The following is an 18,261-nucleotide window of genomic DNA, read 5'->3' on the forward strand; positions in this document are numbered from 1 at the left end:
TATTAAAGAGTTGTCACTGGACAGCTGTTGGTCTCCTTCAGGATACTGAGTCCCATATTCCTCTTTTATTTCCTAGAACATGAATTAATTTTAGTCCACAACAGGAGTTTTGTTGTAAGGCAAAGAAGGCAAGGACAAGGTCTAACATTCTTCTAAAATTGAATGGTCATGCTGGTGTTTCCTGCCCCGTATCATATGAAAAGTTCCAAGTACACAAAGAGTCCAGGTAGGACACACACACTTTCCTCAGTCCAGGAGTAGGTTCCTGTCTCTCGACTGATGCCCACTGGAGAGTGCAGGGCAGTGCTGTGCAAGGTGGAGTGGTGTGACAAAACATTCAGCAAAAAGACAAGCACTGCAGTGACTGAACTACTGGGGATTATCTCAAATTTCCTGTCATTGATTGGTCTTACAAAACCTGTTAGCCTGTACTATTAAACACTTGTTCTTAAGGTAACTCACTCCCGTGCAAAAAAAAAAAAAAAAAAAAAATCCTGAATCCTACACAACCCACAACTCCACACCCAAAGGCCCCAGTGAAATCCTCAAAACAACCAAAATCATTTAAAGCCTTCAATAGAATTTGTTAGTACTGGTTTCTAAGTTGCGTTTCTGCACAAATACAGGTTCTTCTCACCGTCTTTTGTAACCAATATGTAGTCTGGACATGAACTATCAGAAAAGAAATCTACTTGCAAATACTGAGTGCACTGCAATGGTTTATGCCTGTTCCACACATCAGCTGAAATACAAAATCATTTTCTTATTAKCATTTATTATGACAACTATATAGAAAGTTTGAGGGTTTTTTTCTCCTCAAATTAAATCATATAAAGAAATCCCTTGTTTTTAACAACTAGGAGAGAGGCAAACTACCCTGACATTTTTCTAAAGCAAAACTTTCTGAGGCAAAATCATGTCCTTATTTCCTCTGAATGTTGAAAACCTTTTATTATGTAGGACCTCTGATATTCCTCTCCAGAAAGGTAATTCACAGCTTCTGTGCAGAGGTTAGATACACTTTCCCCATTAAAAGGTGGATTAGAGCATGCTCTGGTCACTATTTTCATGGGTGACTATTTAGCACTAAATGAGCAGCCATGGAACTGTAGTTATGGTTCAAGGCTTTGAGGAAATCTCTGATAACTTCTTATGATGGTTTAATTTGCTCCTCACTGAATGGCAATAATGGAGAGGTTCCTTGTGATCTTTGTGAGATACATTCTGATTATTTTTATGGCAGTGGCATTTAGGTCAATAACTAGGAACTGGGAATTTGTTGGGTTTCTTTATATCCGGGTCTCAAGCACCCTAACCGGGTGTTCTTCAAGAAGTAGTCACTAAGGTCATTTATCTCTCCTTTCCTTCTGCAGGCTACTTTTTATTTTTCAATTTATTGTGAATATTTAGGTTCTCCAAATTCCCTCTCCTAGTCTTGGTCTTTTCTTCTTCTGTCTTGTTGGTTACAGAGTACCTGTTTTGGTTACTAGGATTAAACGTAACCCCATTTTCCTCCCACTCTTCCTAAACTTGATTTTCTTCAATAACATCTAATGCCTTCACTTGAACTTTGTTTCCTTTTCTTTCTTGTGAAATTTCCATGAATTCTTTTCTTTCTGTTCTTTCTTGCTACCCTAATTGAATTTTTATGATCCAGTTTGACTTCCTTTGTATTTTTCAGTGAATTTATCTACACTCTAAGTCCTTCCACTTTCTTCTCTACTCTAGGCATCAGCTTCCATTTAATATGTGTGTATCCTGCGTGAGCTTCATGCCTTTTGTGAGCACTGCATAGACCACGCTCCGGATTGCCWTAAAAACCTTCATAGCCATTTGGCAAAGCTCCTGTTGTTCTTCCTTTCAGTAAGATTGTAATTTGTAAATGAAAGGATTGTTATGCACTGAGCACATATCATTTTACTGTCTCCAGTTCACTCTCGGGTTCACTAAGTTTCTTCTTAAGTTATTTACTGTAACATGTGTTGCCTCTGAGGATCTACTCCAGCTGCATACCAAGTTCAGCTTGGCTGCTTCTGTATTTGGGCTATTTCTCTTTTAGAAGATTGTTGTCTTCAAGATTTTGCTATCTTTTGCTATCTATTGCTATCTAGGACAGCCTAAGAGATAAGCACTAAATAAGGCATTTATTCTATTGTGTTAGCAGTGTTAAAATAAACAGGTTCCCCTTATAGAGTTTTATTATATAACAATGATGAAGGCTGTAGCATCTGGGAATGGAATATCACAAGCAATATTTGAAAAGAAGGAGTCTATGTTGGGCATTTTGTCCAAATTTTATTCAAGCATTTAAATAGGTATTTCAATAGCTAGCACAAGAATTTATACAATTAGGATGAAATTCACCACTGGGAAGAAAGCCAGCATAAGACCTCAACAATGCTCCCATCTCAATTAAGTGCTCAGAAAGTAAATAATGACCAGGTCTTATGCTGATATGCTACCCAGGCATTAATTAGATCATCAGGTATTAAACTTTATCCAAGTGAATTTTTCATCCAAGTACAAAGCATGGATGTTCATTTTAAACATACACCATGCTGAAATGGGCTGTATGATTGGGGTTGATTTCAGATGATTTTGATRTCTACTCCTCAGCAAGTCATCTAGCCTCCCGATGGAGAGGAAAAAAAAAGCACATTAGAGTTATGTGCCATGAACTGTGCTTGAGAAGTCTCTGTTTCCCTTCACTGACCTTTAAGAAGCATAGACAACAAGCTTGGATGTGGACATCTGCTGTGTCTACAGTAGCTTAGTCAAAGTGTATCCAAACAATCAGCTATATGACGTCTTGCTCTTACAAATAAAGAGAACAAATCAAGTGTGACAGAGGTGGAGGATCAGAGAAAAAAAAATGTGACCAGTAACCCACCAGCAGATTTTTCATTGCTCCTTAATTTACATGTTGCTGCCTTTAATCTATTTGGCCTGCACCTCTTGGTCTACCTCCAAAAATATTAAAGAGAAAAGATTGCTTGGTTACCTATTCTGTAGCGTTATTTAGCTACTCCTGTATAMGCAAAATTGGTAAGCATTTTACTTAAACAGAGATCTGGGGTTTTATGCAGCTGCTCCACCACTTCTAAGGCAGCCTTGCACCATATCCCACCACTGCCATAGTAACACTCATGTGCATGGCCCTTTGCACAGCGGCTGTCACACAAGGCTGAGCACGCAATCACTTCTTTCTGTTTGCTCCTGTTGTTGTCGTGATTTATTAGGTACAAAGGCAGGAGACTGGCCCAGCACAAGTCGGAAATAGAGTGTTTCACCCCAAAAGGGAGTATGGGGAATGGTGGGAGAGCTACAATGACCAGGTAAGCAAACAGCAAGTGGTCCTAGGGCAGTGTGGTATGTCTGTGAACAAGAGGAGCAGCCCTGGGACAATGCTAGCCCAGATCCTCTATCTGTAATACTGTAATACTTGTACATCTCATATAGTATGTAAAAAAAAGAAAAAGAAAGAAAGAAAGAAAAGAAAGAAAAAAAAAGAAAAAAGAGAAAATAAAACACTTGGCCACTGCTGATTTCTGTGTTCCATCTAACTGCAAAAAGACCTGCACCATGTTCATTTGAGTGATCAGAACTACATGTCCTGTGTGATGCTGTTGTAATATAGTGCTTTGGGTAGGAGAAACTTTAAATATGAGAGACAGCACTCAAAACAGCTAGTAAGCAGCTCTGGAATACCTTTGGAGTGATGGTTCTACTCCATACTAAGGGCTATATTAATAAATAGTTTATAATATATTTAATCAGAAGAGCTTTTAAGAGAGCCAAGAAAAACAGATTGATGGAAATGTTTCCAGTGTGAAATTGCTAATTCTTCAAAATCAAAATGTCTTGTGGGAAAGTGCTAAACTCTGTAGTGGTTTTAAGGAAAAGTTTCAAACTGATTTTAAAGAGAGTTGAAAATATTTTTTCCATAACTTTCTCCATGTAATCTAATCTAGATACTTTTGTTTAATTTTGTTTTGGTCATTGTATATTATATATCAGTATTACATTTTAATGCAGTGTTGCTGCAATAAACTAGCTTAATATGGCCATTTTAATGTTTTGTATTCAAATATTTCAAGCTATTTAATTCTAATGAAGTATTTGGATATTTCAACTATTCATCTCTTTTGGAATTCAGATAAATTTCTTAATGTTGGAATCTCTCATAAGAGAGAAAATCCATTTATCCAGACTTGTTTATAAATTAATAGGCTCTATGCATCGCAGTAGGTTGTAAATCYTTCAGGAAAAGGTAACCTAAATAGGCATTGTATGAAGGTGTTGGATTCTATTACAAGTWAGAACCATTTGGTTTACTATCTATTAAAAAAACCACTCAATTATTATTGACCCCTATAAATTATTTATAAATGTAACCTTAGAGCACAGTGTGTACCTTTACTTTTCCCAGGTATTATATCACAGGTAGATTTTATCATTGCAGGAGGATGTTCAACACCTTTTACAGCATTACGTATCTCTTGGGTACAGCAATATTCACTCGTACATAAGGCTAGCTGCTATAACACTGCACAGTACAYTCTTGGGGGACTCTTACTATTTCAATAATGTCAGGACCATCCATTGCTGAGTGTTGTTCAAAATGTATCAGTGATGTCCACCTTTTTTTGTCAGACTGGATTCCATTTCTTGTTTGTGTGTTATTTGTTTTTTGTTTTTGTTTTTTTTCTTTTTTACATTGCATTGCCTTTAGTGATATTTATTCCTCCTTTAAAAGCTATTTGGAGTCACTATATAAGAGAGTTCTGAACAAGAGGCAAGTACATGTAAATGTCGAACAACTGTATTTTGTTGTACACTGTTCAGCTCTGTATTCTCTCATGGTTTTGCCCATTCATATGCATATATTTGTATATATATATATGTATATGTGTATATATATATATATACACACACATCTGGAAAAAATCTTTTTTATACCTTATATCTTCACAGTGAAGAATCTGTTTGCATTCCAGAATGTAATCGATCTGAGTCAAGTAGAGATGAGAAAGAGATCCCCATTAAAGAGGATGCCTTAACAGTCAAAAAGACTGGAAACCGTGTCAGTGTAATAGTTCCACAACCAGACTGTCAGCCGCAAGACCTACTCAAACAGTTAAGAATATCTGCTGCTTAACAGCGAGTGGCATTGCATTTGATGGCTGTGTTTTGTTGTCTCCAGCCATAGTGTCCTGACCTGTGGTCTTGTCAAAGTCCATAAACTAAGCAGAGTTGCCATTGAATAGCCTGGGAACAGCCCAAAGAGAGTGTAGACATTGCCAAAACCAAAGTAGGTGTCATTCTTCTATCCCAGCAAGTATCAAGTCAGTGCTAGAAGTCACTATGAGGAAGTGCAGATGGAAAAAAGACAGATGCAGGGGTATGGCAGTTTGTGAATAATGAAATGATATCATCTCATTTTCACTGCAATGGAAGTGAAGAGGTCCCCTGATACTGGCCAAATCCTACATATAGCATTTTAGCCTAAAAAAAATCTRTGCAATTTCAGCTAGAGGGTATTGCTCAGCTCATGTTCTCAAATCCCTTGTGCAATATTATTTGTGTTTTTCAGTCCTAGTGTAGATATTTCTCACATCAGRGCTTAACTATCACTGTTTAGGTATTGCAGATGGCTTGGGATTTTTCAAGATGAAAAGTGACATAAAACTTAGCAATGAATATACTATATGATGCTTTGAAAGGTAATTTCAGATTAAGAGAAGTCACTATATTCTGTGTCATCTGCAAACACTGTTCATATATATAAGACAAAATTAATTACAGAATGGAAGGCAGCATGCTGTCGTTGTTAAGAGTCATCATTTAAAATACTGGTTCGATTAAATGCAACAAATAAGAAACTGATTAAAAATTTATAGAATTATTTTTCTGCTGATAAGTCCCATGTTCATAAATGCCTCTGTAGTCCTTTCTTGCCTCTGGAGTTATTTTGCAGGCATGCCAAATGGCTGAAATTCCTCCCATTCTATGCACTTTGCAGAGGATGGAGTTCAAATCAACCCTTGACGCTGGAGATGAATCTAGGACAGCTAACTATTTTTTTTTTCCTTTTGTACTGTCTGTGCTCCTGATGTCAGGGTCAGAGGGAAGTGGACGTTTCCTATTTTTATTGATGGCCAATAGATTTCAGTTTGATACCTCTAGCAAATTTTCATAAAGTCCACTGAAACCAAAGAAGACACACGTCAAGTAAGCAATGTGGAAAGCATCTTAAAAATATGTACACCAGGAAGTAGCACTGTCAGATCCAAAAGTAGCATTATTCTCTCTGTGTCCTTTGGATATGATGCTGCAGCATAGCAGCAGCGTGCTCTGAGCTGCTAGAAGTGACATTTTTCAGGTGGAAAGTAAAACACGGAGCTGGCTGCCTTGATTAACAATCACAAAGAGGCCACAGTGAGAGGGGAAAATAAGTTACGTCCAGCATCGAAATCACTTTTGCATTTTGGGTGAGGATGACAGGCCTCCTAGAAATRCTTCGTTCAGATACCAGGCCCTTCATTTCCCACTCCGAACAGGCGTGCTGCTGAACGAGCTGCCAGGACTGGCCGCGCTGGGAGGGCACTGGCAAAATTTCTGTCTGCCAGCTCTTTGTCAGTTTGTAGCTTCTTTTGTCCTTGCAGATAGATGAAAGTCATTCACACAAAGGTCAGCTGAGATTTTTAGAGCTCTTAACATACTCAGATGTCTGCTTACTACTAACACTTGTCAGATCCGAGAATCCTACGTCCAGAGATGAAAATACCTGCAACGAGAATTGCTACTGCTATGATTCAATACACACATACATAAATATGTATGTATATATTTACAGTATATAATAACTGGCAGCATAAGGAAGGGAGGTAAAGAGAGGTTATACTTCTAGGAGCGATATAAGTGAATGTCCTTGCTGCTGTTGACAAAGCAACTCTTTTTGTTTGCAATGTAATTGCAAAGGGGGTTGTTTACTTATAAAACCCAGGACAGGACAAAATGAGTATTTGCCCTATATCATTCCTCTTTTGTGCTTATTTGTTATTCATCTCTGCAGAACAAGCTCCATAGGAGTAATTTAAGCTGTATAACTTGAAAGATATATTGTTATTATATTATATTATATTGTGCATTTAATATTTATGTGTGGCAGAATTTGCTTTCAATCATGGAGATAATTATATAGTCACATAAAGGTTTCCTTTTAAGCTATTTAAAATGAGAGTAAAAGTATAATAATACAAACAAATCATTACAATGGTGGAACTGACGTAGCTTAGCTACTGTGTCTGGGTTTAGCCACTCRTCCAGGCTGCCCTTTAGACACGGGAGAAACTGTGCACAAGTTTGCTGAAGTTCTTTACTTTCACTGCTTGTTTCATTCCAGTACCTTTAGCACATTGCAAAGCATTTGCATTTTCTGAAGGGTCAAGAACTTGGGTCATTACAAGCAAAATTGAGATTGATTCAAGTTACAGGACTAGAGGAACAAAGTACATGTGTTCCCGTGCTTGCACGCACCACAGACACACGCACAGACCTTCCTTATGAAGAGTCAATTTTTAATTAAATCTACAGACAGTACTCAAATCCTTTTCAGGCAGAATAATCATATGATTGAGTCCTTAATAAGATTTCAGCAGAGGAACCTGAAAAGACAAAGGTTTCTTATCATTAATTTGAATAACAAGAGTTCTCCTTGGAAGAAAGTTGTATGGACTCAGTATAGAAGTTTACCCTACTTACTATACATAGTTGCTTCTGTTTGAAAAAGAAGGATGGCATTTTTCTTAAAGAGAGAAGACTGCCATTAATAAATAGGTTTGGTCTGCACAGTGTTGGAGCATGAACTTTATATCAACTTCCTAAAAACCAAGATGCTGCTTCATGGAATACAGTACTTCAGACGTTGAAATACCTAAACAAAACACTGCTACCAAATTTAGCTCAGTAAAATTTAGACAAATATTCTAAAATATTAACCTACTCACAGACTTATAAATCCAGAACTTTAATCCATTCTTTATCCTATTCATATCAGCATTAGTCGCATATAGATCATATAGGTCTTCATGAAGATGTTGTCCAGCATGTATTTTCAGCTGTACCGATTCAAATCTAGAATCAGATACTGATATTGGTACAACAACTTTGAATCTTAAGGACAGAGAACAAAATTTTCCTTAAATTCTTCATTTAAAACTGTGTTCATCCCCCTCATATTCCAGTTTCCACTAGCGAATAATACTAAATATGTAGCTATACATTCAAATTTTTCTCAGACAACATAAAGTTTTATAATTTTAAAGAGATTTGCATATTTCAGGAGAAAGATGTTAAGGATAAGAAATGTATCCCCAAGTTACATATACTTTCAATAACTGCCCCAGTTGTACTGCGCCCCAGTACATGCCACACATATCTGTCTGCTTACTATTAAACATTCTTCATCAGGATTCATTTCAGCAGCTTCAGATAATCCACAAGGATAGCACACTTGCTATAAAAAGAGAGTTTTCAGCTACTGTGACTGTCAGTCCTTCCTCCTGTTTTTCACTTCTGTGTTTTGAAAAACCTAGAACCTCACAAAACACCATTKCTTAAATGGCAGCTGGCTAAAGAAATCCTGGTAACAGCTATGCACAATCCRATAAATAATCATACCACAGAGTAATAAACTCTGAAACAAAACTTCTGCTGCATCAAYCAAAATAAGGACATGGTTATCTACTCTAGATAATAAAAAGGGGCATGTAAGRAGGAGGGGGAGCATTTACTTTACCACTTACATGCATAAAAAACACTTAATATCCATTATGAATGTGGAATAAAGCCTTAAAGGCAAAACATAAGTGGCTCTGTGAAAATAAGGAAAACGTACAAATTGTTATTCTGTCAGTAAGTGGACAATTGGAGAAGAAAGATTGCAAATATCAGAGTCTTCAAMAGCTCTCATTGACACCACTTTCATTTCTCATACATATTATCTCATGGTAAGTCTAGCAGGTTGGGAAAAGGCTTAGCTATAAAAAGAATCAAAGCAGCTTTTAGTAAAGAGACTGGAGAAATAATTAGTATGACTAGTTCTGAGGAAAACCCTTTTGTACATAAAACTGAACCTAATTAACCTATAGTGAGAGAAATGAAAATATGTGCCACTCTGAAGATTTTGCTTTACTATAAGAAAGTATCTTACTAGCATTTTGGTTTGGAAATGAGGTCACTGCTTTGAGATTGTCCAACTCCAGATATGACCCGTATACTACTCTGCTCTACTCGGTGCAAAGTGCCAGCTGAAAGGGCAGAGCAGGGTAGAAACATGTAACCTGTATTCAGCCAAGCTTAGCAGTGCAGTTCCTTTGGGAGCTTACAACTGTAATTTTACTGTTCTCATCTAAGGGAGCTAAATCTGTCTGTAAAAAAGCTCCAAAATATCACTGGCATAAAGTTTCCCATCTCTCAAAGCGACATAGCAAATCTGGGCATAATAAATGTAAACATTTTTTTGTGATATTCTGTTAACAGGCATCAAAGTCTGTGTCTTTGATGTATCTCTATTTCTTTCTTTTTAAATTGTGCACACAGTGGTAGTTTTTGGTTAACTTGACACAATAGCAATATGCATTTAGAGCATAATCTTAAATTACCATTCCTGAAATATAACAATATAAGAAAACTAATAATGCTCCTTTCAGATGATAAATGATTGCACACATCAGTCCAGTGCTATTTTTTGCATTTATTAGTGACACAGTAAATAGGTGCAACATGATAAAGTGGATTATGAGTTCCTGAAGTAACAATTCTAATTATTGCCGGACAAACTACTGGAATTTTTACTTTGGGGTTCATTTTTTATAGATTGATTGCTGCTTGCTTCCTATTCAGTTTGTTATAACAAGAATTTTGCTATGAATAATGGTCAAAACATTCAGGCTTTTTTCCAAAATTTACATCAATCAGCCACTGGGACTCCTTTAAGGCCCCTGAATCTCCCTTTATGGCCACACATATGGCTTGATTATATTCAGGCATAGGGCAAAGGCTGTGAGCAATTGCATCAACCAATTGAGTAACTCAAAACCAAAATGGGATTCAGGAGCTTCGTAGCTGCTCCACTGAAGGTTTAACTGGCAGCTGCCCTTGCCCAGTACCCACGCCGTATTTCATCCTTTTCCTTTACCCAAGATCCTCATTCTCATATCACTTTCCCTCCTTAATAACCTTCTAATGCAGCAGCGGTGGTCTCCTGAACTGGGTAGGGAGAGACTTGTTCCCTTTACAGTCGCTCACAATCTGACCTTCAGTAAACTGAAAACGTCTAAGTGCCTTTGGAGCACGCTCTTAAAGCAGTGAGTTTGTGTTCCCCGACTTACCCAACGCCTGAAGCGAGGAGGTGTGCTAGAACATACCTCTTTTGAAAAGTGGTGTAAACAAAACATACCTTTCTTTGTGAAAGTGTTTCTGTTTGTATTGGCAGGTCCTCCATGGTAACCATCAACAGCTAGTATTTATCTTACCGGGATGACAGGCAAGTAGGTCACAGACCCCTCTGAGCTCTGAACTCAGTGGGAGTAGAGAGATCTCACCATTAGGACAGCCAKGAACTGGAACTAAGCCCCCTCCTTCTCCCAAATCAAGGTTAAGAGTGCAAGTTCACTACCCTTCTGCTCAATAGGAGCAGGGAGGAGGTATCTTCATCATAGCACAGGTGGAGGCAAGATCTTGCCTCCCACAGAATCCACATTCTGCTCCTGCTGCTACTGAATTCAGGACTCAGCATGACTAAGGAGCTGTGCCTCCCAAACAGCTCTTGGCAACCACTAAGTATCCCTTTTGGTGAGAGGAACACAATGTCCTCAGGAGCACTAGTTTTCCTCTGAAAGAGGCAGCTAGTCCCAGCTCCTGCTCAGCTCAGAATCACATCCTCACATACACAGAGCAGGGACACAGAGATGCACAAAGTCAGTGTGATTTGTGCTACAGGTTAGATTCTGCTTTTCTTGCTCGATCTGTTAAATTCTTAGCTCTCATTGAGGGACAGCAAAAAGAAGAGGTCACTTTTAACAGCAAGTTACAAGGCATTTACCCTCAGATGTTCTCCTTGGCATTGGGAGGTGAATTATAGATCTTTCTATTTGCACAGAGATAGTACAAGGTGCACAGTGGTTATTTCTAAGATCCGGAGAACAGTATGAGGATCACAGCAGTAGTAAATCCTTTTATACTCACAGATCATCTCTCAGTCTAGCTCTTCTTAAAACATCTGGTGGCTTACGTTGTGTTTGTCTGCTGGACTCTGTCACGCTGCTTTTGAAGAGGAAAGTTGTTGGTGCATGTTTTGTTGTGTGATCCATTGTAACTCCGTGTAATGTGACCATGGAAGTGAATCCACAAGAGGAAGTTTTGTTCACACTCAGTAGACAACCATTTTTTCGATGACTGGAAGGGCTATTAAACTGATAGTGTGCAGCAAGCCTCCACATTAAGGCTGATATAAAGTCTTTGTGTTTAGTAAACTGTGTCTCTTGCAAACTGTTACATTGCAGGCTAACATGTGTGAGTATAATAATTTCAGGCTTACAAAGCAGAGAAACGAAAAACAAATTTGTGATACTTTGCCAGAGTGTCCAATTTGCTTGTCTTTCCAAAAATCTAAATGACTGTAGCAAATGTTTTGGCAACCAAAATGAATTGTTTAAAATTYTGTGGTATTACATATATAAATCATGCCTATTCATATATTATTACTGTTGACATCATTTCAGAATCATTGTTTGTTTCCTCTGAGAAATATTGCTAATGGTCTTTCTTAATCCCAAGAACTAGCAGTAAATGCATGTATAAGCACACATCAGCTTTAAAAGGGAAGACAGAAAAGGAAAGGAGTGATTTCATATTGTGAGCTTTGCAGCCAGTTTTGTTCTATAAGACATTYTCTTAGACAGTAAGAGGAGAAAAATAAAGAACTTTGCTAAAGAGCAGGTGATGTTGATGTGAGCTGGAGAGCTATGACCATAAGAGGACTCATTCTGGAGGAGAGTGGAACAAAATGTTTACTGTTCTCTTCAAACACCAGCCACATTGAACAACTTGTATAGCTTGTCCATCATTTCTTTCCTGCTAGGAAGACAGTATTATTCTCTGAATTGACCTGAAATTAAAAAATCTTTAAGCTAGGGGTGGCTAAYTTACTAAGTATCTTGACTGAGAAGAGGTCAGCCATTCCAAATGTCTCCCCACACCACAAGCAGGGTAGCCCTATTCTGAGCACTGCTCCAGTACTTTTAGGTACTGTGCTATAAACAGATGTGTTCCCAGCCATAGGACACTCTAATTCTCCATCTCCTAGTCCTCACCCCCTGCGCCATACCCAAAAACCCAGGACCAGCACCTTACACCCTAGATCTCTACCATCAAACTGTCCATGGCTAGCCTTCATATCAGTGCCCTGCAAACAAGGTAGTCCAGGACTCTTACTCACTCTTTTCACACATTTACCTCTTCCTCCCTCTTCCACACACCTCTCAGTCCCTCAAGCTCCCTTCCTGATGCTGATCCATCAGAAGGGAAACCACTAAGTTGTTCCCTCACCCAAGACAGGCRCTGCCTATGCCTCAGCGGGGTCACAGTAACAGAGAGGTCAGCAGTGCCCATGAAGTAGCACAGAGCAGGTCACGATTTGGTCTATCAATGGCCCATAAAATGAGCCCACCATTCTTGCCTTCATTAAAATGTTGATCTCAGGCTAAAGTGGAAATAGACCACCAGCTCTGTTTGCCTGGGCATGCTACCAGTTTTATGACTTAGCTGTGCTTGAGAAAAACACATGCATCTATCATGGGACAAAAATGTCCTTTGTAGAGCTGCATCATCAGAGGAAATGGCCTCCTTGTTATTACACAAAGGTCTATATCATGACTGTCAGGATTCAGACTGGTGTTTTGCTTTTGATTTACAGTGAATTTCTTTAAGGCGCAAAGGCAGCACTTCTTCCAGCCTCTTGTCAAACCAGCTAGATAGATAATATCCTTAGGATTGCTAGGTCAGCAGCTACATCAGCCAACAGTCTGAAATGTTTCAGATATCCAGGCCAGATTTTGGTCATCATGGCTTGTAGGTCAATGTGATATTATGAAGACAGGCACCATTTGAACTATTCACCTCACTGCCTTCCACTTCATCAAACTAGATATGAGTCTCTTTTGTTTTCTTGGAACATCTAGATAGAGATGATGTTGATATGAAAAGGTATCGGCACAGTTTTATGTAGCTAGATACAGGTACAGATGTAGATATAGATGATATAGATACAGAAAAAGGCTAGCTATAGATATAGATGAAATTATAGTCAGCTTTCTCATAAGTACAAGCTCTGGGACACCATATACCCATGCTATAGTTGTAGTCGTTATAGCTCTGACTTTGATACAACTTACCATCTTATCTTGTTTCTGTTTGCAGCTCTAATGGGAAATCAGTTTCCTGGGCCCAGAATGAGAAGAGCAGCAGAGGAGCACACCTTTGGCAGCGGCTGTCAATCCACATCAACAAAAAAGAGAACCCCAATCAGACTGCAGTGATCAAGCCTTTTTCTAAAAGCACAGACAGTAGCCGACACAGTAGCAGTGCTACAATTCCTGAGACCAGTGCCAAAACGCTTTACGATGTTTCAGAAGCAGAAGAGCAATACCCAGCTCAGTATCGACCGCAGACTCCCTCGCCTATCAGCACCGTGAGTAACCGAACTGCCTCCGTCAGCCGAACAGAAGATGATGTCCCTACCTTCCAGACAGAGCATGCCCAGCGCAGTAGCTCCTCTCAAGGCTCTCTCATGGAGCAGATCAGTAGCGTGGTTACTCGCTTTACAGCCAACATCAGTGAGCTGAACTCAATGATGCTTTCAACAACCACTCCAGGGACAATGGCGGCCACTCCTCTCGGCTCTTCGTACCTGATCCCGAGGGAAATCCAGCTCCCTACGACAATGACCACATTTGCAGAGATCCAACCACTTCCTGCCATTGAAGTCAATGGCGCTTCGCAGTCAGCGAGGAAACCTTCAAGTGACAGTGTCAAAGAAGGCACTTCAGAGACCCCCACAGCAAAGCAAGACCTTGAGGAGTTGGTAGCTTTAACTCCTCCTTCTCCTTTTAGAGACTCTATTGATTCTGGAAGTGCATCTCCCAGCTCTCCAGTTTCTGAATCAGCTCTCTGTATCCCGTCCTCCCCAAAGTATGACACACTCCTCATCAGAGATTATACTCAAAGTTCTTCTTCGCTGTGAATGTAGTTCAAGGCAACATTGGATCTCAGTGACTACAAGCAAATAGTGAGGGGACAGCCAAGCCTTCAAGATCTCCAGTGTTTACGCAGATAGAGGAAGAAGCATTGGGTCATCTTGTGAGAAACAAAGATTAAGAAGTGGAATTACTTCATGAGTGGAAACATCAGAATTATGCTGTTTCAAGACAAATGACTCTTGGCAGATTTTTGTGGCCTTATAAAAACATGGGCTTTTCAGAAACACTGCATCTATTTTTGAGGGCTTATAAGGAGTCTGTTAAATCAGTTACATACCAAGTGCTTTGCTTTAGTATTACAATGAACCGTGTGTACAATATACAGGGGGGAAAAATAGATTGTAAACAACTGTACAATGGTTTGTTTGTTTACTCTGATTCCTTACCCAGAAGTGAACCTTGATCTTTTATCAAGAATAGAAGACCAAACATTGAATGTACATTTTCTAACAGACTCAAATCTGGGGACCAACCTATCAAGCTTTCTTTCTTTCTTTCTTTCCTTCTTTTTTTTTCTATGAAGATCTCAAAAAACAGTAATGTATGTTCAATAACAACTAAACTTTCTGCTGAAGCATATTGTGTCCGTGATACGTTATACGTGGAGAACACTAAGCTGAGGCTTTGCAGTAAGTGACTGCAATATGGAGGGCTTTACAAGTGACTTCTCAACCTACACATTTGTTTATGAAATTCTCTTCTATCAGTATCAGAAAATCAATTTGTTAACATTGGATTCACCTTCACAGCAACAAAACCCAAGGAAGATTTCCTGACTATTTCACCATGTTGCCAACTAATAACGAAGTAGCAAAAAATATTTTCTGGAGTACTGTTTTGTAATTCCCTTATCAGGGCAAGTTATTGAGGTGAATATTCTCTTTCTAGCAGCACTACCAAGCTATATTCTAGCTGCACTCCCTACTTAAATTAACACATTTTTATGGACGTTCTTATGCTAACATTGCCAGTTAAAATACTTATCCGGCTCCCATAATCTTTGCTTGTAAGGAAGAGGTAAACACTCTAAGGATTTTCTCCTTTCTTTGAACGATAGAATTCTAAGAAAGCAGTTTGGATTATGATGAATGTTAAYTGTCAATGAAAAGATTGTCATAATCATAATTCATATACAGGGAAAAAGAACTGTTAAAATCTTCTTAGAGGTGGTTTAGCTACTCTTTAATAAGCAACAGTTTTAACTTTATTTAGCTGCTATGCCTTGCAGCTATGAACTGTGACAAAAAAAANAAAAAAAAAAAAAAAAAAAAAAAAAAAAAAAAAAAAAAAAAAAAAAAAAAAAAAAAAAAAAGGACTTTCAAAGCAATACAAAGTAAAGGTTAAAACAGAGAAGACCTAATGAGATTTGAACCAACAGAGTCTTTCTTCATTTCTCAGCAACTCCTAGAAGAGGCAAGGGGATTACTGATACTTTTTTCCTATATCAAAATATACAGTTTAGTGCACTTCATACTGTCATGGCACTTTTTTAATACAGGCAGGGAAGAGAGTTAAAGTTTGAATAGAAGCTAAATAATTTTTGATAGGTAGAGTTATGTAGAACTCATAAGCCAGGCCCTAAACGCACATCGTAATGGCTCTCTCGTTCATGATATAGCTATCCTCAGGTGCCAAACTTTTGCAGATTTGTTTTATTTTATTTAAGAATAGTATGAAGTGGTGAATGATGCACTTCTATTCAAAGCTGAGTTGATGCAGCCTTATACAGAAGACAGCCTTGTAGAAGGGAGCCTTGAAATAAGGATGCTATTTTTCATTTTTCAAACCCCTAGATCTTATTTCTTCAAAGATTACAAATATCTTGCAATCAAAAATTATGCCCCTTTTTTCTCTCCCACATAGAAAGTAACAAATATTTGATTCAAAAAGAAAAGAAAAGAAAAGAGATGAAAGCACATTCACTTATTTTAGCAAATTTATTTTCCTATTCCTTTTAGAAGCTAGTTTTATATTATGTTATGTGCTTCACCCCAATTTGCTGTTCAACAACATTAAAAAATTTATGGCAATGTTATTCAATAGCAGTGTACAGGCATGTGTATTTTGCCAGGTATAGTCACTTACTGGCTATTCCAATAGCCTGAACTGGCGGGCTACAAGTTAGCTCCACTCTGGAAGGCAGTTAGATACAGTAAGTCATTACTGTAATTACTTGTTATTACATGTCATTTCTGCCTCTTTGCAGGATTGATTAGCATGGACTCAATTCTGTGCAACTTTATGGTTTCCAGAGYAGAGCTTATTTTTGCCCTCCTGGTTCATAGTACTAGGATGTCTCATCTCTAGTTAGCTGCCYGTGTCATTATGAGAAAGCATCTTCTTTCGCCGGTCACAACCCACACTTTAGAAAGGGCTGTGTCCAACCCGTGTATGATATAAACATTCTCATTTAGGGAGTCTTGATCACTTAAAGGTTGTTCATGGAAGATTTATATGACAATATGTTTCCCGTCAGTTTAATATTTTGATTTATACAGAGTGTGAGTAGATAATTAGTGTGCGTTTCAAAAGGATTCTGTTACTGTCGCCTCTCTTRCACTTTAAGTCATTGACCAATATCGTTATTAGATCCTTCTCTACCCCAAACTTTCCCTAGCCATCCAGGTCCCCATTTCCTTTAAACAAGCATTTCTGCTAAGAGCTGTGGGCTTTACTGAACTGAGAAATAATCAACAGTGGAAATAAGGACTATACAGATAGTCTTAAAATTTTTATGTTGAAAATAAAATGAATAAAAAGAAATATGAAGTAGAAACTATCAAATCACAATTCTGCATAAATATACCCCTTCTGCTCCTAAATTGCAATTCTGCACAATCCTAGTCGTAACTATTGCTTAGAGTTTCTTGACAACTTTTGTATATATTGCCAAGATCATATGTTTGTGCATGTGCATACACACACACACACACACACACACACACACACACACACACACACAAAAGCTTCAATCTGACAGCTGAATACAGGTTTTATGAGACTAAAACTCTAATGTTATACAAATTTTAAACATTTCTTGCATATTCTCACTTGGGAAAGATTCATGCATCTTTTGTTCATCAGCAGCCGGAACAAAAGTTTTAGTTGCACAAGGAACCAAGGACTGGCCCTGCTAAGATAGTACTTCTCTTCTCCAGTTGAGCAACAGTTAATCCRTCTTGGATGAAAGAGAGGTCAACCTTACCAATACATAAACAGGGCAGAATTCATGGTAATTGTACAGGTTGGTGTGTGCTGGTATTGCCTCGCAAGATGGGCTTGATTGTATCAGAGGGAGGAAAGATAACAATCATGTAAAGATTGTAGCAGTAACTCAAAGGACTTAGAATGATTACAGTGGGAGATCTGAAAAGTCCCCTGAAGGAAACCAATGCATTTGATATAGAAAAGAAGAAAATTATGAATGTAAACATTACATTTTCATTTTGCTGCTTGTATGCCAGTCTCCTYTTTAGAACATTAAGATATAAAGTCAGAGTTTTCCAGTTATAAAAGTAAAGGTTACAATTATGAATACTTTCCRGTCTAACTAAAGAATGTGCAAGTACCAAATGAATGGCTTGAAACTGCTTTCAAATTTAGTGCTGCTGCCAGAAAGGGAATTAAAGCAGTTGAAACTACTGTCATTCTTGACCACAAGGACCTCAGAAAATCACTTGTCTCTTGTGCTTGAGGCCAGCCCCCGAAGAGTGAAGGTATAACCATCTCTGGAAGCTGTACTTTTAAAACAAAGTAAACCCTTCTAGTAGGCCAGCTGGGGAGAAGTGTTAGCAATACTGAAGAACTGTATTTTTTAATTGGTTCTGAAGAATAACTGCATGACTTTGGAGACGTGCTTCCTCGTACTTCTATCTCAACATTTGGTGCCTAGAAATATATAGATACCTTAGACCAGAGATTTTTAGATCATGGTCCACAA

General features: G+C 38.3%; 1 protein-coding gene across 3 annotated transcripts in view; it reads left to right on the top strand.

The window, feature by feature from the left end:
• The window catches only part of GRM5 (glutamate metabotropic receptor 5), a 263,845-nt gene extending 249,540 nt beyond the window's left edge, over nucleotides 1-14,305 (top strand). Inside the window, exons 8-10 of one of the 3 annotated variants that reach the window (XM_085304375.1) lie at nucleotides 3,240-3,335; nucleotides 4,975-5,136; nucleotides 13,483-14,305. In XM_085304375.1, coding sequence (XP_085160501.1) covers nucleotides 3,240-3,335; nucleotides 4,975-5,136; nucleotides 13,483-14,305 — 1,081 coding nt within the window. The remainder of the gene's footprint in view (nucleotides 1-3,239; nucleotides 3,336-4,974; nucleotides 5,137-13,482) is intronic. The other 2 variants (XM_085304376.1, XM_085304377.1) reach the window with 2 other exon arrangements.
• Nucleotides 14,306-18,261: the final 3,956 nt, after the last annotated feature.

Source organism: Rhea americana, unplaced genomic scaffold, assembly GCF_003343005.1.
Source record: "Rhea americana isolate MKP2758 unplaced genomic scaffold, rheAme1 scaffold_208, whole genome shotgun sequence".
NCBI classification, from domain to species: domain Eukaryota; kingdom Metazoa; phylum Chordata; class Aves; order Rheiformes; family Rheidae; genus Rhea; species Rhea americana.